Consider the following 26,416-nt stretch of genomic DNA (forward strand, 5'->3'; position numbering starts at 1 on the left):
CCAATGGTTTTTTTGTAAAATTCCCTAGAGTGGAAGGGCCCAATGGCAGCAGGCTCAGACACCGTGACCTCTGGCTTCAGCTCACCACACCTCACCTCACTATTATTTGTAGTATCAGAGCACCTGGGAGTCCCAGTCCTAGACCAAGTCCTCATTGTGCTAGGTACTGGGCCTTTTTTATTTTGTTTTGTAATCTCTGCTGTTGACAAACTGGCCCTCCCATATACTGGGCCCCTAGGAAGCTTCCCTAAACGTGAGAACAGGAGGTATCCTGGGTTAACTAAAAGCTACAACCTTGCCACACTCTGAAGTACTTGCCCAGATGCATTTACATATATCAGCCAATATTTTTAAAAATCTGTTCCTAAAGATAGGTTCCTAAATACATATTCAATAATTCATTGATGTAAACATTCATTAACTCAGCTTTAAGGGTGCCTGGTGGTATCGTGTGCCTTCTACAACATCAAGTTCAGCAAAACTCAAAACTTCTGAAAACAAGGAAATGCAGAGTGAAGGTATGTGCCCACTAACCTTATCTCTGCCTCCCTGGAGCTGGTGATAGCTCCTGGAAATCATCTGTGTACATGACAGCTGCATTTGCTATAGTAGGTATAGTTGTATTGACTAGTGGAAGGATTAGTTGTGAATGTTATATGAAGTGATCTGGGAGGGTGTGTGTTTGAGCCCCTTTCCTGATCCATGTCTGTGTGATCAATGGAAAGAAGTACATGTGTACCTTGAGAGACTCAGTATGCTTTACTTCAGCTGCAGGGGCGGCTCTAGGATTTGCGCCGCCCCAAGCAGGGCGGCACGCTCTGGGGGAGCTCTGGCGGTCGCTGGTCCCGCGGCTCCGGTGGACCTCCTGCAGGGATGCCTGCGGATGCTCCACCGGAGCCACGGGACCAGCAGACCCTCCGCAGGCATGCCTGCGGGAGCTCCACCGGAGCCGCCTGCAGCCCTCCTGCAGGACACCGCCCCGAGCGTGCGCTTGGGTCTGGAGCCGGCCCTGTTCAGCTGTGTTGTGTAGGTTGTTAGTAGAAGGGCACAGGGGTCTCTGTGCCAGGGAACTGTCAGCAGTAGGATGAGAGATGAGTGTGGTCTGTGATTTTAATGAAGGGTAAGTGAATATAGTGTTAGATGGTATTGTAGGTAAGGGTGAAAGTGTTGTAAAATGCACCAGATGTGGTGATGTTTCAATGGAGTAGGTTAAGTGTTTGAGGGTAGGGCAGGTGTAGATAGCTCCTGTACAATGTACAGGCAAGCCTGTGAGTATGTGTTTTATCAATATCGCGTAACATCGCTTAGAGATGGCAGAGTTAAAGCTGCATGGATGTTAAACTTTGTATTGTCTGGTTTTCAAAACCTTAAGATAGAGTTCAGCAGAACTCTACAATCTGGAAGGGCATGAGATACCACCAGGCAACTTTAACTCAGCATTAGTTACATTTTTTGTCAGTGAGTTTCTAGTGCTTGGTTGTTTTTTTTTAACAGAAAGAGAAACATTGGTAGGAGTTAGTGGTCATTTAGGCAGTTGTAATTATGTACGTGTGCAGTTCAGACACTACTGTGGCCAGGTAACAGTAGTAGTAATAATAATAATAATAATACCTAGCTCTTTCATAGCTCTTTTCATCAATAGGTCTCAAAGCATTTTACCAAGGAGGGAAACATCATTATCCCCATTGTACAGATGGAAAAACTGAGGTACAGAGAGATGAAAAGGCTCTACATAGCCATCTGCAGCATAGGAAGCTCATAGAGATGTGAAGTTGCTCATTCATCTCAATGTGATGTTCTCAGCTGAATGAGAATGTTCCAGGTAGATAAATGCAGCCCGAAATAATAGCTCTGAAAAATGTGAGCTGTTCCACTTATCTCAGTGGTGTTCTCATATCTGCTCCCCCATGCCAGTGCTTGAGAACCTGTGAATGCATCAAGCATGCCCATTCTCAACTACTCACCCCCGTCTCAGCAATGTGTTCTTGGTGCATGCTCCCAGCATGCCTGTTCTTACCAGGAGGCAGAGCTTCCCCAGATACCAGCTCACATAAGGGGACAGGGAGAGGGGCTCAGAGCCCTTTAGAGCAAAAAGGGCCCCCAGCTCCTGATTATCACATGAGGGACTAGGGAAAGGGGCTCTGACCTTGAGTGGGACAGAGCCCCCCAGATACTTACTGTTGCATGGTGGCAAGGTTCCCCAAGATCCCAGCACACATACAGGAGGCGAGAATGTGAGGCTGACAGGCACCCTTTGCTCCAAACCCTTCTTCTCTTCCTGCCACTCACCTTCATGTCCACTCCTCCCAGTGTCCCACCTCTGCCCTCCCACTTCCTCTGACAAGAGCCCCCAATCCCAAATTTGGATCACTATGTTGAGGAAAAGCCAAAATGATTTTTGTAAAGGGATAATGTGGACAAGGATGATCCATTGGATATAGTATACTTGGACTTTCGGGAAAACCTTTGACAAGGTCCCTCACCAAATGCTCTTAAGCAGATTATGCAGTCATGGGATAAGGGAGAAGCTCCTTTCATGGACCAGTAACTGGTTAAAAGATAGGAAACAAACGGTATGAATTAACAGTCAGTTTTCAGAATGGAGAGAGGTAAATAGCAGGGTCTCCAAAGATTTGTACTGGGATCAGTGCTGTTCAACATATTCAAAAATGATCTCGAAAAGGGGTAAACAGTGAGGTGACAAAGTTAGCAGACAATACAAAATTACTCAAAATAGTTAAGAGACAAGGTGGGGGAGGTAATATCTTTTTATTGGACCAACTTCTGTTGGTGAAAGAGACAAGCTTTTGAGCTACCCAGAGCTCAACCTCAGGTTTGGGATAGGTACTTAGAGTGTAACAGCTAAATACGAGGTTGAACAGATTGTTCAGTCTAAAGATGACTGGCAAGAGTTACAAAGGGATCTCCCAAAAGTGGATGACTGGTCAAGAATGGGCCAATGAAATTCATCATTGATAAACGCAAAGTAATGCACATTGGAAAACATAATCGCAACTAAACATACAAAATGATGGGGCCTAAATTAGCTGTTACTGCTCAATAAATAATCCATTAGTCTTTAAGGTGCCACCAGACTCCTTGTTGTTTTTGCTCAATAAAGAGATCTTGGAGTCATTATGGATAGTTCTCTGAAAATATCTGCTCAATGTGCAGCGGCAGTCAAAAAAGCTAACAATGTTAGGAACCATTAGGAAAGGAACAGATAATAAGATAGAAAATATCATAATGTCACTATATCAATCCATGGTATGCCCATGACTTAAATACTGCATGCAGTTCTGGTCAGGGATGGCCTTACAGGTGGGTGCCATGGTCAGGGAGGTGCCATGTGAGTGCAGTAAGCTGTTGGACCTGGGCTGCCAGAGTGGAGGGTGAGTGCAGGCGAGCCAAGGGCTGGAGCCCTTGGCCAGCTGGGCTGGGGGTGGGTAATGCCACTTGGAGCTGCCAGCCTGGTGGGGATGTACAGCCAGCAGGGCTTGCCCCTTCTTGCGGGCATAGGTAGTGGCTGCACACCTTCTGTCCTGCTTGGTGTTTGGGGATGTATGACCAGAGGAGTCCCCGGGCTCAGAAACACCTCACTGTGCAGCCTGTCTGGCTCCGGGGCCAGGAGCTGGTCCTCACACCCTGGACCCCACACTGCAGTTCGCAAACTCAAAGAAAGGGTGCCAAAATACAAATTCGCCCAGGGCACCATTTTTCCTAAGGTCAGCCCTGGTTTTGGTCATCCCATTTCAAAAAAGATGTCCTAGAATGAGAAAATTACAGAGAAGGGCAACAGAAATTATTAGGGGTATGGAACAGCTTTCATATGAGGAGAGATTAATAAGACTGGGAATTTTTATTTTAGAAGAGAGATGATGGGGGGAGAAATATGATAAAGGTCTATAAAATCATGAATGGTGTGGAGAAAGTGAATAAGGAAGTGTTATTTACCCCTTCACAATAACATGAAAACCAGGGGTCGTCCAATTAAATGAATAGGCAGCAGTTTTAAAACAAAGAAGCATTTCTCCATACAACACATAGTCAACCCGTGGAATTCCTCACCAAAGGATGTTGTGAAGGCCAAGACTATAACAGTGTTTAAAAGTGAATTAGATAAGTTCATGGAGGATAGGTCCATCAATGGCTATTAGCTAAAATGGTCAGGAACGAAACCCCAAGCTCTGGGTGTCTCTAAACCTCTGAGTGCTAGTGATTGTGACTGAACGACAGTTTGGCTCTCTCAATAAAGTGCCCTGTTCTGTTCACTCCCTCTGAAGCATGTAGCACTGGCCACTTTTAGAAGACAAGATACTGGGCTAAATGGACCATTGGTTTGACCCAGTATGGCCATTCTTATGGTTTTATACTAACCTTACCCCATACCCCACAGGAGTCACAGCAACTTTTAAGGATATCTGAGGAAAATGTGGATTTTAGAGCACTTAGAAGCAGGGGCGGCTCTAGACAATTTGCCACCCCAAGCATGGGAGGTCCACCGAAGCCGCGGGACCAGTGGACCCTCTGCAGGCAAGCCACCGAAGGCACCCTGCCTGCCGCCCTAGCGGCGACTGGCAGAGCGCCCCGGGGCCCCACAGCTTGCCGCCCCAGGCACGCGCTTGGAGCGCTGGTGCCTGGAGCCGCCCCTGCTTAGAAGTCACCTGTTAACCAGAAAGAAGTCCTTAAGCACATCCTTAAATCCCATAGTTATAGTCAGGGGTGGCTCTATGTATTTTGCCGCCCCAAGTATGGCAATCAGGCAGCTTTCAGTGGCATGCCTGCGGGAGGTCTGCTGGTAAAGTGGATTCGGCGGCATGCCTGCGGGAGGTCCGCCAGCCTGCGCCTTCGGTGTACCCGCCACTGAATTACCGCTGAACCTCCCGCAGGCATGCTGCTGAAGGCAGCCTGACGGCCGCCCTCAGAACAACTGGCACGCCACCCCCCACGGCTTTCCGCCCCAGGCACGCACTTGCTGCGCTGGTGCCTGGAGCCACCCCTGGTTACAATTAAGGATAAGTGCTTTGCTGAATCCAGGTTTATGTGTTTTGCCCAAAATTAAATAGCAAATTATAGCTGTAGAACAGCCAAGAATAGAATCCATCTCTCGAGTATCAGCTCGGTATCTTAACCAGAAGTATACCCCTCCTCGAAATATTTGCAGGCAATAGGAAGAAGTAATAAATGATCATAGATTACATAGCACTTTAATGATGTTGAAGTGTTTCATGGTATAAAGCCACCTTCCATCTCTTGATTTTGTGATAAAGTCAAACGGGGTTTTTCTAATTTTCACAGTGGATTTCTGTTGCTTCATATTCTCTGTACTTTACATGCTCTTAAATATAAATATAATGGGGGACTTTTTTATTATTATTCATTTCCAGGCACTACCTGATGTGATCCAAAAAGAATTAGCTATTCTTTCTTAATTAAATTATCCAAGTGTATGATACTTTTGATCGTGAAATGTCAATCATTCCTCTGTCTAGTGAAGCATGCTATTGTGCTAAGGATGTGAAGGACCTTTATCCAAGCTTAATTTTAAAATATTTTCTGTAATTTGAACCTGTTTGCAAATGCCCTTCTTATTATGTCATTTACAGTGACAAATCAGGTACAAAAGTATAACATTAGTAAACTTTATGCCTGAGGTTTTTCAAAGACTCAAGGCATTTGGACAATCAGTTCCCATTAATAGTAATTGGGCATCCAAATTCATTAGGTGGCTTTGAAAATGCACATTTTTAGTAACCAGATGCATGTATAACCTGTCTGTCAGTATTATATATAGGGTACTGCCAAAATAAAGTAGCTTCCAGGGAAGAACAAGGTACCATACGCTACACATCGCTTATAGTTAATACAGTGTTTTGCTATGAGTGTTTAGCTATGAGTGTTTAGCAGATTGTGCAGACTGGGAAATCCCATGAACTGCATCACAGAAATTCAGCTGTGGGAGTGTTAATCACTGCATAGGTTGCTAACAACCCCCATAACATTAAAATTATCACCATGAATTCTAATCTGTCCTCAAATGAAAAAAAGTGAATACGTCAGAACTATGTTAAATTTAACTACCACTGATCTCAATTTCTGAATGACATTTTGTGGGCTGCAATGTGACCCTTCTTGCAGAAGTGAAGCAGCTGACTTCCCATCACTAGATTTAGCACATTTTTCTATGCAAGGCAGCAGTATGGCAGACTTACGTGCACTGTGACAGCAAAAGAAAACTGTTCATCATGTTTAGATTTACAGATTTTGTATAGCTTAATATGAATACTAATCATAATTTACACTTACTAGTGCTCTATGTCAGAATTTATTCTGAGCAATAATACTTTCCAATTACATAGTGCTCTTTAAGTTAAATTCTGCCCTTATTTTCAATGGGGTTGGTCCAATAAAAGATCTCTCACCTATCTTGCCTCAATCAATGTGGTGTAAGTCTGTGCAGAACTTGATCCTATATCTTGACAATCCTAAGCGTTAGCCAACTGAAAGGAAAACTTTAAAGTGCTGTATAAATATTAACTAACTTGATATTTTTCAAGTCATTGATTTTCTAGGAAGCTTTTTAGCAAGTTCACTCTTCTTTTAGGGAACTGAGAAAGGAGATGCTCCTTAGAATTCATGAGCTAAAGTAAAAAAGTTTATTTAGCAAGTCTTCTCTCTCATAAAACAAGCACCTGATTACACACACAAAAATTTGGATCCATCATGTTTGTTTTCAACTCTTATTCTGAGCTCAATTAATGGTTTTCAGACTATTGATCAATTGGAAAATGAAAGGGATGCCACAGGGTAATAATGGAATGCTTACAGAAATACTTTAACTGAAGAGAGGAGAAAGTCTGCTTCAGAACAGAAGAAACATTAGCATCCTGGAGGGGGGTGGATAATGCTATATTGATACCTTATCTGGAAGGGAGGATTGGCACTGCCCCTATATTAATTCCCCTGGGGGGAGATTAGTTCTGTCCCCTATTAATCCCTTGTTGGAGTGTGTGTGGAGGGAAGGGTTAATACCGATCCTATTGATGCCAACTCCAGGGCTGTGCATACCGATCCCCTGTGGATTGGGGTGGTGGTGTTGACTGATAATTATGCCAACTTGGGGGCAGTACATACTGATCCCCTATGGATTGGGGGGTAGTGCTGATACTGATGCCAACTGGTGGGAACTGTGGACTGATCCCCTATGGATCTTGGAGGGGTTGGTGCTCATTGATGCCAACTTGGGGGCAGTGCATACCGATCCTTTATGGATTGGGGGCAGGGGTAGTGCTGACCCATAATGATGCCAACTCGGGGGTGGTGTGTACTGGTCCCCTGTGGATTGGGGGGGGTATAGTACACTATTGATGCCAACTCGGGGGCGGTGTGTACTGGTCCCCTATGGATGGGGGGGTATAGTACACTATTGATGCCAACTCGGGGGCGGTGTGTACTGGTCCCCTATGGAGGGGGGGGGGTATAGTACACTATTGATGCCAACTCGGGGGCCGTTCGGACCGGTCCTCTATGGATCCGGAGGGCCCCGGGGGCGGGATTAGGGCCGCGCGCTCACCCCCAGCGGGAGGGGTGGAGCCCCCTCCACGTCCCCGCCCCTCAGCGGAGCCGCTCTCTGGTAGCTCGCGGCATCCCCTCGCGAGGCGGCCCGCCTACTGCAGCCCCCATTGGTTCACTGGGCCGTGGGCGGGGCCGAGCAGCCCCCAGCCCGCCTTTGCAGAGCCCGCCCTGACTCAGCGCTGACCATCAGCAGGGGGGCGGGGCTGCTGCTGCGGAGGTGGCGTGACTCCCGCCGCGCGTGACGTCACCGACGCCCCCCTCAGACGCGAGAGAGGCTCGACGCGCGACTTGTCAGCGCCCCCAACCCGGCTAAAGGTCACGCCCTTCCCGCACAGGAGCCCGCCGTTATCGCCCGTAAAGGTCACGAGCCTGCAGCACCGCGTCACGCGTGGTGCTCGGGCTCAGGCGTCCACCTGAGGCGTCTCAAAGGCCCCTCAGTCTGCCCCCCCCGCGCCAGCTGAGTGTGAGGCCCAGGCCAGGGGCGCCCCCCTGCTCCCCGCCTCGCCATCTGTGCAGGCCCCCCCCGGCAGCACTGCCGGTGCGGGGCTTGCACCTCTCGCGGATGCAGCTCTCTTGGCTGGAGGCTTCGGTGCCCAGGAGTTGGCTGCCTGTGGAAAGTGACACTAAAGCCCAGTCTGTGGAGCAATAAATCAGGATTTCACCCTTATGTGCGCCCATCATCGACGCTAGGCCCTGGTTGGCAATCCAAATAGTGCTGGTTAGAGCCAGGCATGGCTTGGACAGGTACCACCCTCCTTTACCAGGGTAATCACCTAACAGCATCCAGTAACATTTCTCCCCCTTATACCAGTTTCTGTTAAATTCTCTACAGATCCAGTAAAGAATCCTGTGGCACCTTAAGGCTTCTACAGAACCAGACTAACACGGCTACCCCTCTGATACTCTACAGATCCAGACTAACACGGCTACCCCTCTGATACTTGTTAAATTCTTATTTCTTTTCTTCTTTTAATGTTGGCATGGATGCTGGTATGCATTTAATACAAGGTTTTCACCGTTTTCATGGAACACTTTTGATATGGGTTTGAGGAGCTTAGTGTTTTAGGAGTTTTATGTAATGTCTCAGTCTCTCTGAAGGCCTTCCACAACTTTTGGAGACTGTTTCATTACCATGCAGATAGAAATAGCCCCTTTTCAGGAAGCCTATTAGAAATACAGTCACAAAGCATAACTATGAAATATTAAAATCAATATTTATATACCAGATACAGTTCATAGAATCATAAAATATCAGGGTTGGAAGGGACCTCAAGAGGTCATCTAGTCCAACCCCCTGCTCAAAGCAGGGCCAATTCCCAACTAAATCATCTCAGCCAGGGCTTTGTCAAGCCTGACCTTAAAAACCTCTTAGGAAGGAGATTCCACCACCTCCCTAGGTAACTCATTCCAGTGCTTCACCACCCTCCTAGCGAAAAAGTTTTACTTAATATCCAACCTAAACTTCCCCCACTGCAACTTGAGACCATGATTCCTTGTTCTGTCATCTGCTGCCACTGAGAACAGTCTAGATCCATCCTCTTTGGAACCCCCTTTCAGATAGTTGAAAGCAGCTATCAAATCCCCCCACATTCTTCTCTTCTGCAGACTAAACAATCCCAGTTCCCTCAGCCTCTCCTCATAAGTCATGTGCTCCAGCCCCCTAATCATTTTTGTTGCCCTCTGTTGGACTCTTTCCAATTTTTCCACATCCTTCTTGTAGTATGGGGCCCAAAACTGGACACAGTACTCCAGATGAGGCCTCACCAATGTCGAATAGTGGGGAATGATCACATCCCTCGATCTGCTGGCAATGCCTCTCCTTATACAGCCCAAAATGCCATTAGCCTTCTTGGCAACAAGGGCACACTGTTGACTCATATCCAGTTTCTCGTCCACTGTAACTCCTAGGTCCTTTTCTGCAGAACTGCTTCCTAGCCATTCAGTCCCTAGGCTGTAGCAGTGCATGGGATTCTTCCATCCTAAGTGCAGGACTCTGCACTTGTCCTTGTTGAACCTCATTAGATTACTTCTCAGAGCTGTAACAAGGAATTTTTGTGCCCAAGGCAAGGGCCGACTCCAGGCTCTTTGGTGGCAATTCGGTGGCGGGTCCCTGAGTCGGAGGGAAGGACCTGCCGCCGAATTGCTGCCGCTGCTTCATTCATTCTTCGGTGGCAATTCAGCAGCAGGTCCCTGCGCCCCTCTGCTTTGCGCACCCAAGGCAAGTGCCTCACTCACTCGCCCTTGTTATGGCACTCTTTCTTTTGGCCCAATCCTCTAATTTATCTAGGTCCCTCTGTATCCTATCCCTACCCTTCAGCGTATCTACCACTCCTCCCAGTTTAGTGTCATCTGCAAACTTGCTGAGACTGCAGTCCATGCCATCCTCCAGATCATTAATAAAGATATTGAACAATACCAGCCCCAGGACCAACCCTTGGGGCACTCTGCTTGATACCAGCTGCCAACTAGACATGGAGCCATTGATCACTACCCATTGAGCCCGGTGATCTAGCCAGCTTTCTATCCACTTTATAGTTCATTCATCCAGCCCATACTTCTTTAACTTGCTGGAAAGAATACTGTGGAAGACCGTATCAAAAGCTTTGCTAAAGTCAAGGAATAACATATCCACTTCTTTCCGCTCATCCACAGAGCCAGTTATCTCATCATAGAAGGCAATTAGGTTAGTCAGGCATGACTTGCCCTTGGTGAATCCATGCTGACTGTTCCTGATCACTTTCCTCTCCTCTAAGTGCTTCAGATTCCTTGAGGACCTGCTCCATGATTTTTCCAGGGACTGAGGTGAGGCTGGCTGGCCTGTAATTCCCCGGATCCTTCTCCTTCCCTTTTTTAAAGATGGGCACTACATTAGCCTTTTTCCAGTCATCTGGCACCTCCCCCAATTGCCATGAGTTTTCAAAGATAATGACCAATGGCTCTACAATCACATCCGCCAACTCCTTTAGCACCCTCGGATGCAGCACATCCGGCCCCATGGACTTGTGCTCGTCCAGCTTTTCTAAATAGTCCTAAACCACTTCTTTCTCCACAGAGGGCTGGTCACCTACTCCCCATGCTGTGCTGCCCAGTGCAGTAGTCTGGAAGCTGACCTTGTTCGTGAAGACAGAGGCAAAAAAAGCATTGAGTACATTAGCTTTTCCCACATCCTCTGTCACCAGGTTGCCTCCCTCATTCACTAAGGGCCCCAAACTTTCCTTGACTTTCTTCTTGTTGCTAACATACGTGAAGAAACCCTTCTTGACTTGTTACTTGTAACATCCCTTGCTAGCTGCAACTCCAAGTGTGATTTGGCCTTCCTGATTTCACTCCTGCATGCCTGAGCAATATTTTTATACTCCTCCCTGGTCATTTGTCCAATCTTCCTCTTCTTGTAAGCTTCTTTTTTGTGTTTAAGATCAGCAAGGATTTTACTGTTAAGCCAAGCTGGTCGCCTGCCAAATTTACTATTCTTCTACATATCGGGATGGTTTGTTCCTGCAACCTCAATAAGGATTCTTTAAAATACAGCCAGTTCTCCTGGGCTCCTTTTCCCCGTCATGTTATTCTCCCAGGGGATTCCACCCATCAATTCCCTGAGGGAGTTCATATTAGGAAACGTAGGCATTGTCAGATACAGTTCTATTTATTTAGATAGGCTTATCCTTGGTTGTTCTTTGTGCACCTTGTGTTTACTGTCTCATTGGGTCTCTCATTTTTAGTTCTAACTGGGAAGGAGTTATTTTGTGTGATTGGCTTGATGGCTGGGGGGTTTGTCTTTTTGGCACATTCTCTGATAAAGGTTAGCTGTATGTTGACAAGCATATTAAGTTAAAAAGAGAAAATACTATATGTTGTTTCTCATTTCCCCTAATTTCTGTCTACATATACATGAAATATAATAATAATAGTCATAGTTAATATTTAGCCTGGTAAGTTCTTTATTCTTTGCATTTATTTTATTGTGCTGTGCTGTCTGTTCACCTTTACATTTTAGTAAATAAAATAAATGTTAACGTCATTAGGGAAAGAGGATTTTCAAACCCTGATATAATTATGACTAATATAAGCATTAGTAAAATGCCTCACTTCTGAGCAAAGGGGTGAAACATTTTCATTCCTTGTGCCAAATGTGTCTTAATTTGTCCTTTCTCCTCCTCGCAGCGTTTCATCCCTAGGTGTAATCTTCTGCTTATATTCAGGCACTCGTTTTGATTCTTGTACATGGAAATATGGGCGATTTGGAAACGTTTAGTACTTAAAAGTCAGGTTTCCTTATTACTTACTTTCCTTTCTGCTGTGTTTTTGGCAAGAAATGGGTTAACAAGAAGAGCATGTCCTTTAGGGGGTGGTGTAGGACTGTTCCATTTATCCTGGAGGGAGGACAGAGAACTTGGAGCAGAAATTATCTATATTGTACTATTTTAAAGCAAAATGCTAAATTACCAAACGCGTCTGTCAGAGGACGGTCTGGGGCGTGTGCACTAGCAAGCGTCAGCCTGCAACCCTGCGAGAGCAGCGCGCGTCCTGCGGCCAATAAAAGGCCCCTCCGGAGGGAAGCGGGTTCCGCCCGCCCGAGCTGCCCGGGGGTTGCGCGCTCCCAGGCCGGGCCGGAGCTTTCCCTTGGGTTCCTTCCCCAGGACGCTGCGCGTTATTGCCGCAGGGACCGTCCCCGCGCCGCTGCAGGCCGGGAGCGAGGCAGGCGGCGCGGAGCCCGTGGGACGCCAGGGGGTGAGCCGGAATCCCGGCTGCTAAGGGCCCCGGAGCCCGAACCATCAGGTGCGTGTGTCGGGGGGTCCGTGCGGGTGTGGGCTGGCTACAAACGGCCCCCTTGCCCGCCTGAGACCGTGTAGGTTCAGGGTCTGACCCTCTGTAGTTTCACCCGCACGCCTGTGGCTACAAATCCCTTTACTATCTCTTCTGGCTGGCACTGTGGTCTTGATCACTCTGCAGTATAATTTTGTGCTATTCCTCTTCCTGTTTTTTGTTTATACATTCTGAAACTTAATCTTGTGCATTCAGATGCCTCATCCCCTACATTTAAAAATAGCTGTTGAGACATAGATATTCTGTCTAGCTTGGCTGAGTTCATAAGCCACTAAAATGTATTTATTTTCTGGCTCACGTACAGTATTTTTCCCATCTGCATTTGGGTTCGTGTCTTAAAAGGACACCATCTTGTTCCCAGCTTTCCAGGGGCTGCCTTTCCTAATTGCACCAGTCAGCAGTCATTGGTCCCAGAAATGTGCATTTACCCATATAGGGAGGATGATCTTAATTTACTGGCTGCCACTGGAATAGTAGGATGTGCCTGCTCAAAATTGGCACCATGAGACTACAGAGGGAGCAGGATAATAGATTTATTTGCCGTGCATACTCATCCTGCTAAATCAAGGACTTGTTCTGAGTAACTTGGCTCTGCAATCTCCATGAATAATAATTATTTTTATTCTGGTAGCACCCACAATGTGCTAGGCACTGTACACAAATGCCCTCAGAGGAGGACATAGAGGTTACTCCAAAGAATGTGCAGTCTCTGAAGATAAGAAATTTATAAATGACAGGAGGAATACAAACAAAATGTGTACAGCTTCTATATTTGTCATGTGTGTGTATATCTACATGAGCCATGCTTGACAACTCTTCAACCTATTTGTTATTAGTTAGCCAATTTCTCATGAAAATGAGTTTTGCAGATTCTTATGGCTCTTTTGAAGAAAAGTATCAGCTCTTTTATTTTAGCACTCCTTAATGACACAGTGCCTGGAAGTTCTTGCTATGAGTCAGTTTACTTGCTCAGTGGATTTGGTACTTAGTTGGCAGAAAATAAAACTCCATAACAAATTAGGAGTTACTATACTAGATTAGACCAGAGGTCCATTTACTGTAATTTAGTATCATGTCTCTTGACGGGCTGGATACCACATACTGTACTTCAGAGGAAGGTGCAGTAGACAGTTATTCCCTAAATCTGCCTATAGGGGAAGCTTTTTCTTAATCCCATTAACTGGTGGCTGGTTTATGCCCTGAAACAGGAAGATTTTATATCCCTCATATTCTGTCTTTTTGACCATTCTTAAGCATATAAACTAATCTAAAAAATATTATACTAAACTGTTGGCCTCAGTGGTATCTTGTGATAGTGAATTCTGTAGCAGAAGTATTCGGTGTGTATTTTTAAAAGTATTTTTATAGGCTCCTGTGGAAAGAGGTAATGGTAGTTAAGTCCAGAGTAGAGAAAGAGACAATTCTTTGGCCATGTCTTTTGTGAATGTGTACAGAAAATGGCTTGTTGCTCACTAATTGCTGCTACTGCTGAAGAAACCAAGCAAAGCAGAGTACAATAAAATTACATTTAACAAATCCTATTCCCCTAGCCTCCAGATTTGTCTAGGTGACTGTGGGTAACACTTTTTTCTTATAAAGAATGCCCAGACTATATGTACATTTTTGGGTGGAAACCCCCTTACTGGAAAAAAATCCCTACTAAACAGAGTGGGTGAATTGTGAAATGCCTCCATTCCCAGTGGTCATCAATGTTGCCATCTTACAAGTGACTTTTGGGTCATCAGAAAGTTGTGTTTAACAAAAGATTTGTCCCATAAACATGAATTTAATATGTAGTTTATGTGCCACTTAATATTCTTCATTTAGATTCTCTTGAAAATCTGGCTGCCCATTTAGTCTTAAATATCTATTTTGGAGCCTAACTTCTTAAAAGAATCTTCCTTTGTTCTGTTCAGTCACTTCAGGGCAGTTTCCCCACCCTCCTCCCCACAGAGATTGGGAAATGCCAGAAAACATATTAATCAGACATGTGAAGACATGGGTAGAATCATTACAAATCACAGGAAACTCCTCCTGCATCATGCTGTCCAGAAACTAAATACCAAATATGGGTTTAAAATGTAGTTAAACCCTTCTAATATGAGTTGTAAAGAAGACCTCAGGTGGAAGTCAATAATCTCTCTCCCCATCTCTGTGGGTGTGCACTCTGAAAGCAAATCTGATGTTCACTTTAAACATTAACACTGGCAAATATATATTATGTAACATTCTTGATTAGACCAGGCTTCTCTTCCCAACTCTGGACTGATGCACTGTATCCTGTTGGACAAGTTGTTTAACCCTTCTGTGCTGTAGTTTCTCTGTGTAAAATAATGGTGGCATAATTCACAGAATTGTGACTGTTTTGAGATCCTTTCAATTAAACATGGTACAGAAGTGCAAAACAGTATTATTCTGTGGTGCATTTTGCTATTGGGCAACATTTGAATAAGGCACAAGAATTGCCTCTCTAAGAAGAGGCTTTTATTGTAAATAATCTGTTTGAAACAAAATGATCTAGGTCCTTCATAAATTTCTTATGCAGTATAGTAGAAATAATGGCTTCTTACAAAACTCAATCACCACCTCATGATGAAGTCTAGGGCAGTGGTTCTCAACCAGGGATCCGGGACCCTCTAGAGGGCCTCGAGCAAGCTTCAAGGGGCCCTCCAATAGGGGCCAGCATTAGACTCGCTGGGACCCAGGGGAGAAAGCCAAAGCCCCACTGCAAGGGGCTGAAGCCCAGGGCCCTGATCCCCGCCACCCAGAGTGGGAGCTGAAGCCTGAACAGTGTAGCTTTGTGGGGGGGCCCTGTGGCATGAGGCCCAGGCAATTGCCCTGCTTGTTACCCCCTAACACTGGCCCTGGCTTTTACATGCAGAAACCCAGTTATTGTGGTGTAGGTGGGCTGTGGAGTTTTTATAGCATGTTATGCGTGCGGGGGGTCTCAGAAAGAAAAAGGTTGAGAACCTCTGGTCTAGGGGATTCGCCCTCTAACAGGCTCTCTTTGTTCCTTGAGCAGACTATTTGCTTTCTGGACTCTGGAAGCTTCAGTGCAGCGGTGGGGCCCAGTGAAAATCAGAAGTACACCTTAAAGCTGTTAAAACATGGCCTCAAAAAGAGCCTTAGTGATTCTGGCTAAAGGAGCAGAGGAGATGGAAACGGTTATCCCCACTGATGTTATGAGAAGGGCTGGAGTGAGTATGAAAACCACTAGAACTTTGTATGACCATTTGTGGAAACCAAAAGTATTCTCACCTTGAATCAATCCTCAGTGATGGAGAGATTGTTTTATTCAATGGCCTCCTGGATGAACATGCACCCGGGCCCTTTTATTTGTGGCGTGAAAGACAAATGCTCACTCATCCACAAGTACTCATTGCTGCAGAATATGAATTCATAGATTCAATAGGCCATAAAATGTATCTTTTAGAAGCAGCATCCAATCTTGATTTAGAAATTGTCAGTGATGGAGATTCAAGCATTGGAACAATTTACCAAGGGTTGTGGTGAATTACTCTCATTGGAAGTAAGGCGTAAATTTATATCAATCTGAATCTGGCTAGCTCCACCTTCCAGATATTGGATTGTGTTACATCTTTTTCTGATAGATTGAGGAGTCCATTATCAGATATTTTTCCCCAAGTAGGTACTTACAGATTGCAATCAAGTCACACCTTAACCTTCTCTTTGTTAAGATAGATTCAAGTAGCTCAATCTATTTATCGCTATAAAGCATCTTTTCTAATCCTTTAATTGTTCTTGTGGGTCTACTCTGAGCCCTCTCCAATTTATCAACATTCTCTTGAATTGTGGACACTAGAACTGGACACAGTATTCCAGCAATAGTCACAGCAGTGCCAAATACAGATGTAAAATAACCTCTCTACTCTTGCTCAAGATTCCCCTGTTTATGCATCCAAAGATTGCATTAACCCTTTTGAGCACAGTGTTGCACTGGGTGGGATTATCCACTACAGCCCCAATATCTTTTTCAGAGTCGCTGCTTCCCAGGTTGGAGTCTCCCATTGTGTAAGTATGGCCACATTCTTTGTTCCTAGATGTATTCATTTACATTTAGCCATATTAAAATGAATGTGTTCCAAACAATGTAAAGACATTTAAGTTGTGAACCTAGCAGTGACTAGGGCAGGTATTTAGGTGTCTATCATCCCCTCAAAATATGTGCAACTCCTGTGTTAGTGGAGAGAGTTTTCTTTTTTGGGGGGGATGACTAGACCCCTTTGTACATATCAAGCTAACGACCTTGATCATCTCACTCGAATCTCTCCTTGAAGCTCTGCTTTCATCTAGCAGTCTGTCACTTACCACCCATAGAGTGCTCCCAATTTATCACCTGTGCATCGGCAATAATCCGATCTTGATCAGGTGCAAGAGTGATAAATAAGATTTAAATTCTCACTTTTCAGTTTTTAATGACCAGAACCCCAAATCTATGCACATGAAACAGCCAAAATAAAATTCTACCTTTCCCCTTCTTTTTCATCCCATTAATTTGTTCACTCCCTTGTCCTGGTGCTCCTTGGGCACAGATCTTTCCTTATTTTATACCTACAGAGTTCTGTGCACGTCTATGGAATTGTGACCAAGTAGCTGAGAGTAAGGAGTCTGGAGCTGAATAAACAGATTTAGAGAGTGTCCTGTGCACCAGGACCAAACAGATAATGGATCATTTAGCAGCCTCCTTAATCTGACATTACTTTAATCTAGAAATTCGTTGAATGCTGGATTATGTGATACATCTGTTAGACCTTCCAGATTCAAATAACTAATCTTACTGCAGGTACTTCTCATTTAATTTTACTTTTGAGGTGGGAAACTTTTGGTTTTAGTCTGATTCTCTACAGCTTCTACTATTTCTTGGTTTAAATAATCTTTTAAACAAAATACACCTGCATACAACTTCAGAATTGTCATCTGCATCCCCTTAAAGCAGTGCATTTTCCTGTTGTAATGGTGTCTGTTTTTCTGTCAGATCAAGGTGACTATTGCAGGTTTAACAGGAAAAGATCCAGTGCAGTGTAGCCGAGATGTCTTCATTTGTCCTGATGCCAGTCTAGAAGATGCCAGAAAAGAGGTTTGTCATGCTGACTTAGCATAATGCTTAACAGGACCTTCTTCACAGGTTCACAGTGGAGTTGGAAGGTTATTAGTAACGCCCAGTTTGACTGATTGCAGCAGCATTGCACGAACCCAGGGACACATAATTTAATTCTCTCCCTTCTAGTGTTGTCCTCCAACACAGTATCTTAGTTTTGCACAATTTTTAACATTCTGTCCAGGTATTTGACTTGGTAAAATGTTTAACTCCAAAATTACTGTACATGTTACCCAGACTCTCTGACAAAATAGCATAATTTGGAACAACAGAAAGTTTCTGTTCAGGAAGGAAGTGCTGCTTAGGGAGCTTTGCAGCATAGCACCTATCATCACATTGCAGAACTGTCAGTCACACTCTGGAGCACTTAAACTCCCCCATCCACAAATACTTATTTGTGTAGGCAAAGTTTGCTTCAAAACAAGTTTCTCCAGCAGTTCTTGGCCTGGTGTATGGAAAACGAAACAGTGGTTTTTCTAGTAGCTCCATTAGGTGAAATATTTTGGTCGCTCATCAGACTTCCTTTTGCGTAAAGAGCCTTTCAGAAGCAGAAAAGTTAGAATTCCTCTGCTTCTCATTTTAGTACATTTTAACAGTCATAAAGACAAACTCCTGTGTGAACTTGCATGCTCTTCTCCTGTAGAATTCTGCTAAGTAAGCATTTCTTTCTTTATTTAGGGGCCTTATGATGTGGTGGTCCTGCCAGGTGGTAACCTAGGAGCTCAAAATTTGTCAGAGGTAAAATCATAAAACCTGAAGATAATTCAAAGGCCTGCCCATATATCTATAAGTGTTGCTTATATTCTCCTGCTACTGCAGCAAATTCAGTCCAACATTTCAAACAAACAAACAAACAAAAACACGGTAAGCAGTGCAGCTGCAGTCTTAACCGGAGTTATCCTGTGTAAAAATGGGGAAGTACTCTGTTGTATACATTTGTAGTATGGAGATGCAACATGTTGTAAATGATTATTGAACAGGATATAAAGTATTTTGATGCCATAAGAAATTAGGAATTGCCATACTGGATCCAATTTAAGGTTCATCTAGTCAGGTATCCTGTCTAGCAGTGGCCATTAGCATCTCCTTTAGTGGAAGGTATAAAAACTAGGTCTGTCGATTAATCACAGTTAACGTGCGTGATTTAACTTTAAAAAAATAAATTAATAAATTGCGATTAATCATAGTTTTAATTGCACTGTTAAATAATAGAATACCAATTGAAATATGTTGGATGTTTTTCTACATTTCCAAATATATTGATTTCAATTACAACACAGAATACAAAGTATACAGTGCTCACTTTCTATTATTATTTTTATTACAAATACTTGCATCTGACTCAGATGATGGAAGTGAACATGTGTCAATCTGCACTGCTTTGAATCGTTATCGAGCAGAACCCATCATCAGCATGGACACGTCCTCTGGAATGGTGGTTGAAGCATGAAGGGACATATGAATCTTTAGTGCATCTGGCATGTAACTATCTTGCAACACTGGCTACAACAGTGCCATGTGAATGCCTGTTCTCACTTTCAGGTGACATTGTAAACTAGAAGCGGGCAGCATTATTGTTTGTCTGAGCGATTGGCTGAACAAGAAGTAGAACTGAGTGCACTTGTAGGCTCTAAAGTTCTACATTGTTTTATTTTTGAATGCAGTTATTTTTTATACATAATTCTACATTTGTACATTCAACTTTTCATGATAAAGAGATTGCACTACAGTACTTGTATGAGGTGAATTGAAAAATACTATTTTTTTTGTTTTTTTTACAGCACAAATATCTGTAATAAAAATAAATATAAAGTGAGCCCTGTACTCTGTGTTCTGTGTTGTAATTGAAATCAATATATTTGAAAATGTAGAAAACACCCCAAAATATTTAAATGGTATTCTATTATTGTTTAACAGTACAATTAATAGCAATTAATTTTTTAAATCACTTGACAGCCCTAATAAAAAACACTCATTAAGTAGATGTGGAATAATTTAACCTAGCAAATTGATCTCGTTGTCTCTCATAGTATTGTTAACAATTGGCTTAAGCCCTGAAGCATGAAGTTTAATATAACTTCCAAAATGTTACTTATGTTGATAACTCTGATATTCTTAATATCCAGTCTCATTTTGAATCATTTTGAGTTCTTGGCTTCAGCTACTTCCTGTGGCAAAAGTTCAATCACATGTTGTGGGGAAAAAAGTATTTCCTTCTATTGGTTTTGAATTTTTCACCTTTTGATTGACTGTTCCTTGTCTCATGACACTAAAACAAAAATTCCTGATCTACTTTCTCTACATAATTAACTATTTTCTGTATTTATTACAGACAGTGCAGCATGATTTGTGGGTGGGTTTTTTTGTTTTTAAATAATTACTTAATGTTACATTATGTCTTTGTGCAGTCTCCTGCAGTGAAAGACATTTTAGTGGACCAGGAGAACAGAAAAGGCCTAATTGCTGCTATTTGTGCAGGTACAGTAATGAAATATCTTGTATTGTCACCTACGTGGCTGCTTTCAAGGACTGTCTGGGCAGCTGCGTCCTTTAGCAAACACTTTTTCAGTGCTGTTGTGTCTCAGTAGCTCAGTGGCAACAGTAAATGTAACATGCATAAAATTCAAATGGAGGTGGGAGAAGAGCTATAATCTAACGTGAGGCACTCTGTAAAACAGCGTGAAGCTTAACTACAAGTTGCCAACACTCCTGTTGCCGCCTCTTGTCAACGTTACTGGTGTGGGGTTAGCTGCTGTAAAATACAAAGTGAAATGCAATATATAGGGTCCTACCAAATTCACAGCCATGAAAAACACATCACAGCCATGAAATCTGGTCTTTGGTCTTGTGTACTTTTTACCCTATACTATACAGATTTCATGGGGGAAACCAGTGTTTCTCAAACTGGGGGTCCCAACCCAAAAGTGGGTCATGGGGGAGTCGCAAGGTTATTGTAGGGGGGTCATTGTATTGTCAACCTTACTCTTGCACTGCCTTCAGAACTGGATGGTCAGAGAGCAGCAGCTATTGGCCAGGCACCCAGCTCTGAAGGCTGTGCCGTGCCAGCAGAAGCACAGAAGTAAGGGTGGCAATACCATACCATGCCATTCTTACTTCTGCACTGCTGCTGGCGGTGGCTCTGCCTTCAGAGCTGGGCTCCCAGCCAGGAGTAGCTGCTCTCCAGCTGCCGAGCTCTGAAGAAAGCACTGCCACCAGCAGCAGCACAGAAGTAAGAGTGGCAATACCATGACACCCCCTACAATAACCTTATAACCTCCCCACAACACCATTTTGGGTGTTGGGACCTTTTTGGGACCTCTACAGTTACAACATAAGAATGGCCATACTGGGTCAGACCAAAGGTCCATCTAGCCCAGTATCTGTCTACCGACAGTGGCCAATGCCAGGTGCCCCAGAGGGAGTAAACCTAACAGGCAATGATCAAGTGATCTCTCTCCTGCCATCCATCTCCATCCTCTGACAAACGGAGGCTAGGCACACCATTCTTTACCCATCCTGGCTAATAGCCATTTATGGACTTGGCCACCATGAATTTATCCAGTTCCGTTTTAAACATTGTTATAGTCCTAGCCTTCACAACCTCCTCAGGTAAGGAGTTCCACAAGTTGACTGTGCGCTGCGTGAAGAAGAATTTCCTTTTATTTGTTTTAAACCTGCTGCCTATTAATTTCATTTGGTGACCCCTAGCTCTTGTAGTATGGGAATAAGTAAATAACTTTTCCTTATCCACTTTCTCAACATCACTCATGATTTTATATACCTCTATCATATCCCCGCCCTTAGTCTCCTCTTTTCCAAGCTGAAGAGTCCTAGCCTCTTTAATCTTTCCTCGTATGGGACCCTCTCCAAACCCCTAATCATTTTAGTTGCCCTTTTCTGAACCTTTTCTGAACCATGAACTTTCAGATTTAAATATCTGAAATTGTGAAATTTAGGATTTTTAAAAATCCTATGACCATGAAATTGACCAAAATGGACCGTGAATTTGGTAAGTTGCTGGCAATATATTCTATGAATATATTCTATGTTCTATAAAATATGTGCTTATGCTAGGAGTCTCTCTGCTAGGAGCTATTTGCTGGCAGTACACAGTCAATAGAAATTTCTTAGACAAAATAATGTGGCCCTCTGTTGCCCTTTAGTTTTGGAAGAAAAATTGTAAATATAAGATTACAGGTTCACCATTCCTCATCCACATGGCAGTGGTAATGAGAATTATTCTGACCTGGCCTGGCTGCCTAGACAGATTGCATGACCAGGTATCTTATTCATTGCTTTATAAAGTGCTTTGAGGTGTCTGGGGTATGAAAAGTAATATAAGCAAGTGCCAGCTCTACTAGCTGGACTCTAGCTGAAGTGGTGGTCAGGAGAAGGCTTTGATAAGTAATTTCCTTCTGCCCACTGACATGTATAAAATGTACATATTTAGTGTAATCATATGCATTTTTGGAATGCCTCTTTCACTTTTGTTTCTGATACGTCTTTGTTCTTTTGAGTGCTGTGGAAGTATAGAATGTCATTTAATTTGCTATCACTAGATTTATCTGATGCCTTAGCCCACGGATCTGCAGAGTTTTGAATTTCCTTACACTTGAGGGATAGTAGTTTTCTATTTATCCTCCTGCTTTTGCTACAAACAATCAATATGAATTTTCAACAGTTGTGTAAAGGAAACCTTTCATAATAATGGAAGTTCACTTGAAAAGAGTCACTGATTTAATTATAACTGTTTGCAAAGCAAATTTCTAGCTGAATAACACAAAAGTTGTTTCTTTCCTGGAACTGGCCCATGAATGAGTCGAACTTGAACAACAAACAGAAACTGGTAAATTAGGCAAATATTATTTTCTGGAATTCCCATAATGGTTTTTTCCAGGTCATTTGTTATATAACTTTCTGCCACATTCCTTCCTCAATTCAGTTCAAATGGGAAGTGTTATCTCCTCTTCTAAATGCTGTTATTACAAATAAAAAAGTTACAGCTGCTAGCCCATGATTTGGCTAAGATATTGTATGTTAATACCCTTCCTTGGGCACTTGGCACACAGATGACTCAACTGTGAGGTTTTCCCCAGAATATTTGTAATTAATCCTTATTAGCAGCTCTCTCTTCAATGTCACATTCTGCCTCTTTTTCCCAAGTTAAGCAGATATCCTAGCAGTATGACTGACTTGTTGTAGAAAATGAGAGTCAAATACAGTGATCACTTAATCTGCAAGACAATAGTTTTTATTCAAAGATTTAGAGCTAAATAACTTTCTGGTTTTTGATATACGTTCTCTCCCATGACAAATTGATTTTGTTTAAAGGAAATGTAGGACACCATGTACCTGTATCTCTCTGTTGGGGCCTTGCATTTACTCTTTTATAGTTCTCATGTGGGCCTAGACTGTGTATGCATCCATGCTAGGCCTTTCCTGGGATTTTGTGGGGCTCATTCTTTGAATGTTTGTTGAAAAGTACTTGTCTCCAAATGAGTTTACACTAGTGACAGGCTCACTTTGTATTACTTGCAGGTCCCACTGCCCTGATGGCACATGGGATAGGGTTTGGGAGGAAAGTTACAACACACCCTTTGGCCAAAGATAAAATGATGAAAGGAGGTAGGTATGACTATTAAAAGGCAAATGGAGGTGTTAAACTTAGTGTTTGTCTGTCCTGAATACTGTGGAGGAAATGGATCCATAGACCCGTGCCCTTCAGTATTAACGCTGTCCAGAAAGAAGGGCTTGGGGGAGGAGAACCTCAACAAAACACTTCTAGGAGCATTTTCCTCTCCTACTTGAGGCCTGCCAGCTCTCCCCTTTCTGAATTCTTACCTAAAAAAAACCCAGCAACCAAACTGAAATGGTACCCTTCTTACCTTCCAGAAACCCTAGCTGTCAAAGGGTGATATTTTTCTCATGTAGCAAAGTGCTGGTATTTGGGGAAAGCATGTCATGCACGTTTCTCATTGCACTTTCTCACCACTAAATGGAAGGAGTGGAAGAGAGTGTAGCAGAAAAGGGGAAATATGGAGGTGGGAAGGGTACCTACCACTTCCCTCCCAGAGGGAGCTTGAAAATCTCCTAACAGTGAGTTTATAGAGGCATTCTGTGATTTCTAGACATACTCTGAGAATTAAGAGGCACACTAAATCTTTCTCAGAGTTGATGGTTTTTGTTATCAGGGTATATGTTGGTTTGGGGTAAGTATAAACTTATAAGACTTTAAAAAGCAACAGAGTCCTGTGGCACCTTATAGACTAACAGACGTACTGGAGCATGAGCTTTCGTGGGTGAATATCCACTTTGTCAGATGAAGTGGGTATTCACCCACGAAAGCTCATGCTCCAGTACGTCTGTTAGTCTACAGGGTGCCACAGGACTCTGTCGCTTTTTACAGATCCAGACTAACACGGCTCCCCCTCTAATACTTATTAGACTTTTGTTTTATTTTCCTTATTGACTAGTGTTGCAAATCCATACATCACTATAGCGCTGATTAAAATATTACCCGGTGTCCTGTCTAAATACAATAAGTTACAGTCCTGGTCAATTTGAACCATGTCCCTTCCTCCTCCTAGAATGGGGTCCGGGTAAGGTCATAGTCTTCCATTTGGCACTAGCTGCTGGCTTCTCCAACCTGGGATTTGTTTCCAAGGTGAGGCTTAGTGGCACATTTTCACCTGGAGCCAGTAATGGCCACTAATTCCTAAAGTCTTAAGAATAATGGCTTATGCTGGAAAGATGACCTGCTTTATGCCAACATTCAATATGGACTTTGAACACAAGATATACATCCCTTTCACCTCATTGCCTTGCAGCATCAAAGCCATTCCCTTCACAGACAGTATGAAGTGGATACGTGAACCTTTGTGAGGGATTGCAGATTTAAATGGAAATCACTGTAGCATACTCTGTTGTGTAATATGATGAATTTCCAAGACTGTCTAAAAGCATAGTGTAATACGTTAGAGCTTTCACAAAAAGCAGATAGGTTTGCAGGCCACAGGCATTAATTAATGAAGCACATACTGTCTTAATTAGCAGTACAAGTGTTGTCAGCTCTTGGGGGAGAAGGAGAGGGGTTTACTGTGAGGTTTTTATTGTGGTTTTTTCTTAAAGCACTGACCATAAGCATGTGTTTGGGAGAGATTCTCAGCTTTTATTAAAAAAAAAAATCCTAAGCCTCATGATAATAAAGAAAAGCTTTAAAGATTTGAAAGTCAGAAGTTAGAGAGAACACAATGTATTTTAAAAAATCTCATGATTTTGATGGACCCGACTCATGATTTTTGAACACTTGGGGCTAACAGTACTGAGTAGTACAGCAGGTCTGGAAGAATTTGCCAAATTGCTACTGGTGTTGTGCATGAGCTGCATCAACCTGAACGTTTTCTGTGTTCTGTTTTCCTCTTTAAGAACACTACAAGTACTCTGAAAGCCGTGTGGAAAAGGACGGGAACTTTCTCACCAGCCGTGGTCCTGGCACCAGCTTTGAGTTTGGCCTGGCTATTGTTGAAATACTGATGGGGAAGGAAGTGGCTGATCAAGTGAAGGCTCCTCTTATATTGAAAGATTAGTACAGAAATTTTGATGAAGGGAAGGAGAACACAAACTGAGATGGAAAGTGTCTTGTTTCTCTTCTTAAGAATAACCAAAAAGAGATTTTATGCAGAACATAGATCTGTGAGGTGAACTCATTTAGCACAACATTGATGTGACTAGCAGTCACACTTATATTAGGAACTGGAATAATACACAGGCCAATGGGTTTTGTTTTTAAAGAAGCTGAGTTAAATGGATCTGGTAGCTAATGAAACTTCTGCACTAGAAAGATCTAACACTAACAATAGTGTTATCTGTTTAATAGTTTTTGTTCATCTGATTCTGAAGCTTGTTTGCTTGCTTAAATAAAAAGGAAAGGAAATCTGTTAAAAAATGGATTGCTGCTTGTGTTTTGTTTTGTTTTTGAAACTATGCCAGAATTTCTCTTACCAGTTTGGTTAGTAATGTTGTGATCTTAATTTCCATAAAAATTTAAACCTAGAAATGTGGGCATTCTTGTGACATCTTTCTTGTGTCACAGTTCTTGTGACACCCTGATAACTGCCAGATTAAATTGTTTATCCCCATGTTGTGTTTTACTGTAAAAGTGCCCAACTTATTTTTATATTTTTGACAATATATTGAGTAAATAAGGAAGTCATAGTTAAATCAAGCCCCATGTGAACTATTTATTTATTTATTTTTAAATGTGTAAAAGACAGCAGGTCTCTACCAGCAATCAGAAATATCTCACTTTCATGGCATCCCTGAGTTCTTTCAGATAGTGGTTTGTTTGGGATGCTGTTTGCATCTGCCCGAGACTTCACTTTCTTTATAAAAACAAAAAAAGTTATTGCAGACCAATTTATCACAATGCTGCATTTATAGTGACAGCTGCTAAAATCATATTTATTAATAAAGGAATAAAAATAAGGGGGTTAATGCTCAGACCTTGCACCACTGTTGGCGAGATTCAGTCCTGCTTATGTCAGAAACCTTTGCTGGCCACCATTCTAGTCCCAACTGAATGTCTGCCTTATCTAGCTGGCAACACGTAGCCTGGTGACAGCATGTGTGGGGAGGAGTTTTGTAGATTAGGGACTTGATTCTGTCTGTCTGCCTGTAACTCCCTGAGTCCAGGGACATTGCTTCTGATACACACTAATATAACTGAATGCATAATAGGGCCCTAGGTCCAACATGTAATGGCAGAGCTGTGTAGAAATGGTTGCCCCAAAGAGGTCTGCCTTATAATCTTTTGCTTTTAATGAGAATCAAATTAATTCAAACAACTTCTGTACTGTAGAAAGGGAATATATTTGTTTAGTGCTCAAACTGTGTACCTGA

General features: G+C 43.0%; 1 protein-coding gene across 4 annotated transcripts; it reads left to right on the forward strand.

The window, feature by feature from the left end:
* Positions 1-52: 52 nt before the first annotated feature.
* On the forward strand, positions 53-25,467 carry PARK7 (Parkinsonism associated deglycase). Of its 4 annotated transcripts, none has more exons than XM_039508748.1 (7): positions 53-518; positions 15,422-15,596; positions 17,396-17,497; positions 18,197-18,256; positions 19,927-19,996; positions 23,057-23,143; positions 24,944-25,467. In XM_039508748.1, exons 2-7 carry the CDS (start codon positions 15,507-15,509, stop codon positions 25,102-25,104), a joined length of 570 nt encoding a protein of 189 aa, XP_039364682.1. In that variant the 5' UTR covers positions 53-518; positions 15,422-15,506; the 3' UTR covers positions 25,105-25,467. The 4 variants fall into 4 exon arrangements, with proteins under 4 accessions (XP_039364682.1, XP_039364684.1, XP_039364683.1 ...); XM_039508750.1 differs by lacking the exon at positions 53-518 and adding an exon at positions 7,946-8,340; XM_039508749.1 differs by lacking the exon at positions 53-518 and adding an exon at positions 7,946-8,319.
* Positions 25,468-26,416: the final 949 nt, after the last annotated feature.

Source organism: Mauremys reevesii, linkage group 21 (assembly GCF_016161935.1).
Source record: "Mauremys reevesii isolate NIE-2019 linkage group 21, ASM1616193v1, whole genome shotgun sequence".
NCBI lineage: Eukaryota > Metazoa > Chordata > Testudines > Geoemydidae > Mauremys > Mauremys reevesii.

Bases quoted from the DNA above. Each gene is read 5' to 3' on its own strand.
- PARK7 (XM_039508748.1), top strand. From the start codon at position 15,507: ATGGCCTCAAAAAGAGCCTTAGTGATTCTGGCTAAAGGAGCAGAGGAG. The intron at 17,498-18,196 runs GTTTGTCATGCT...TTCTTTATTTAG, and splicing joins TAGAAGATGCCAGAAAAGAG to GGGCCTTATGATGTGGTGGT. The intron at 23,144-24,943 runs GTAGGTATGACT...TTCCTCTTTAAG, and splicing joins AGATAAAATGATGAAAGGAG to AACACTACAAGTACTCTGAA.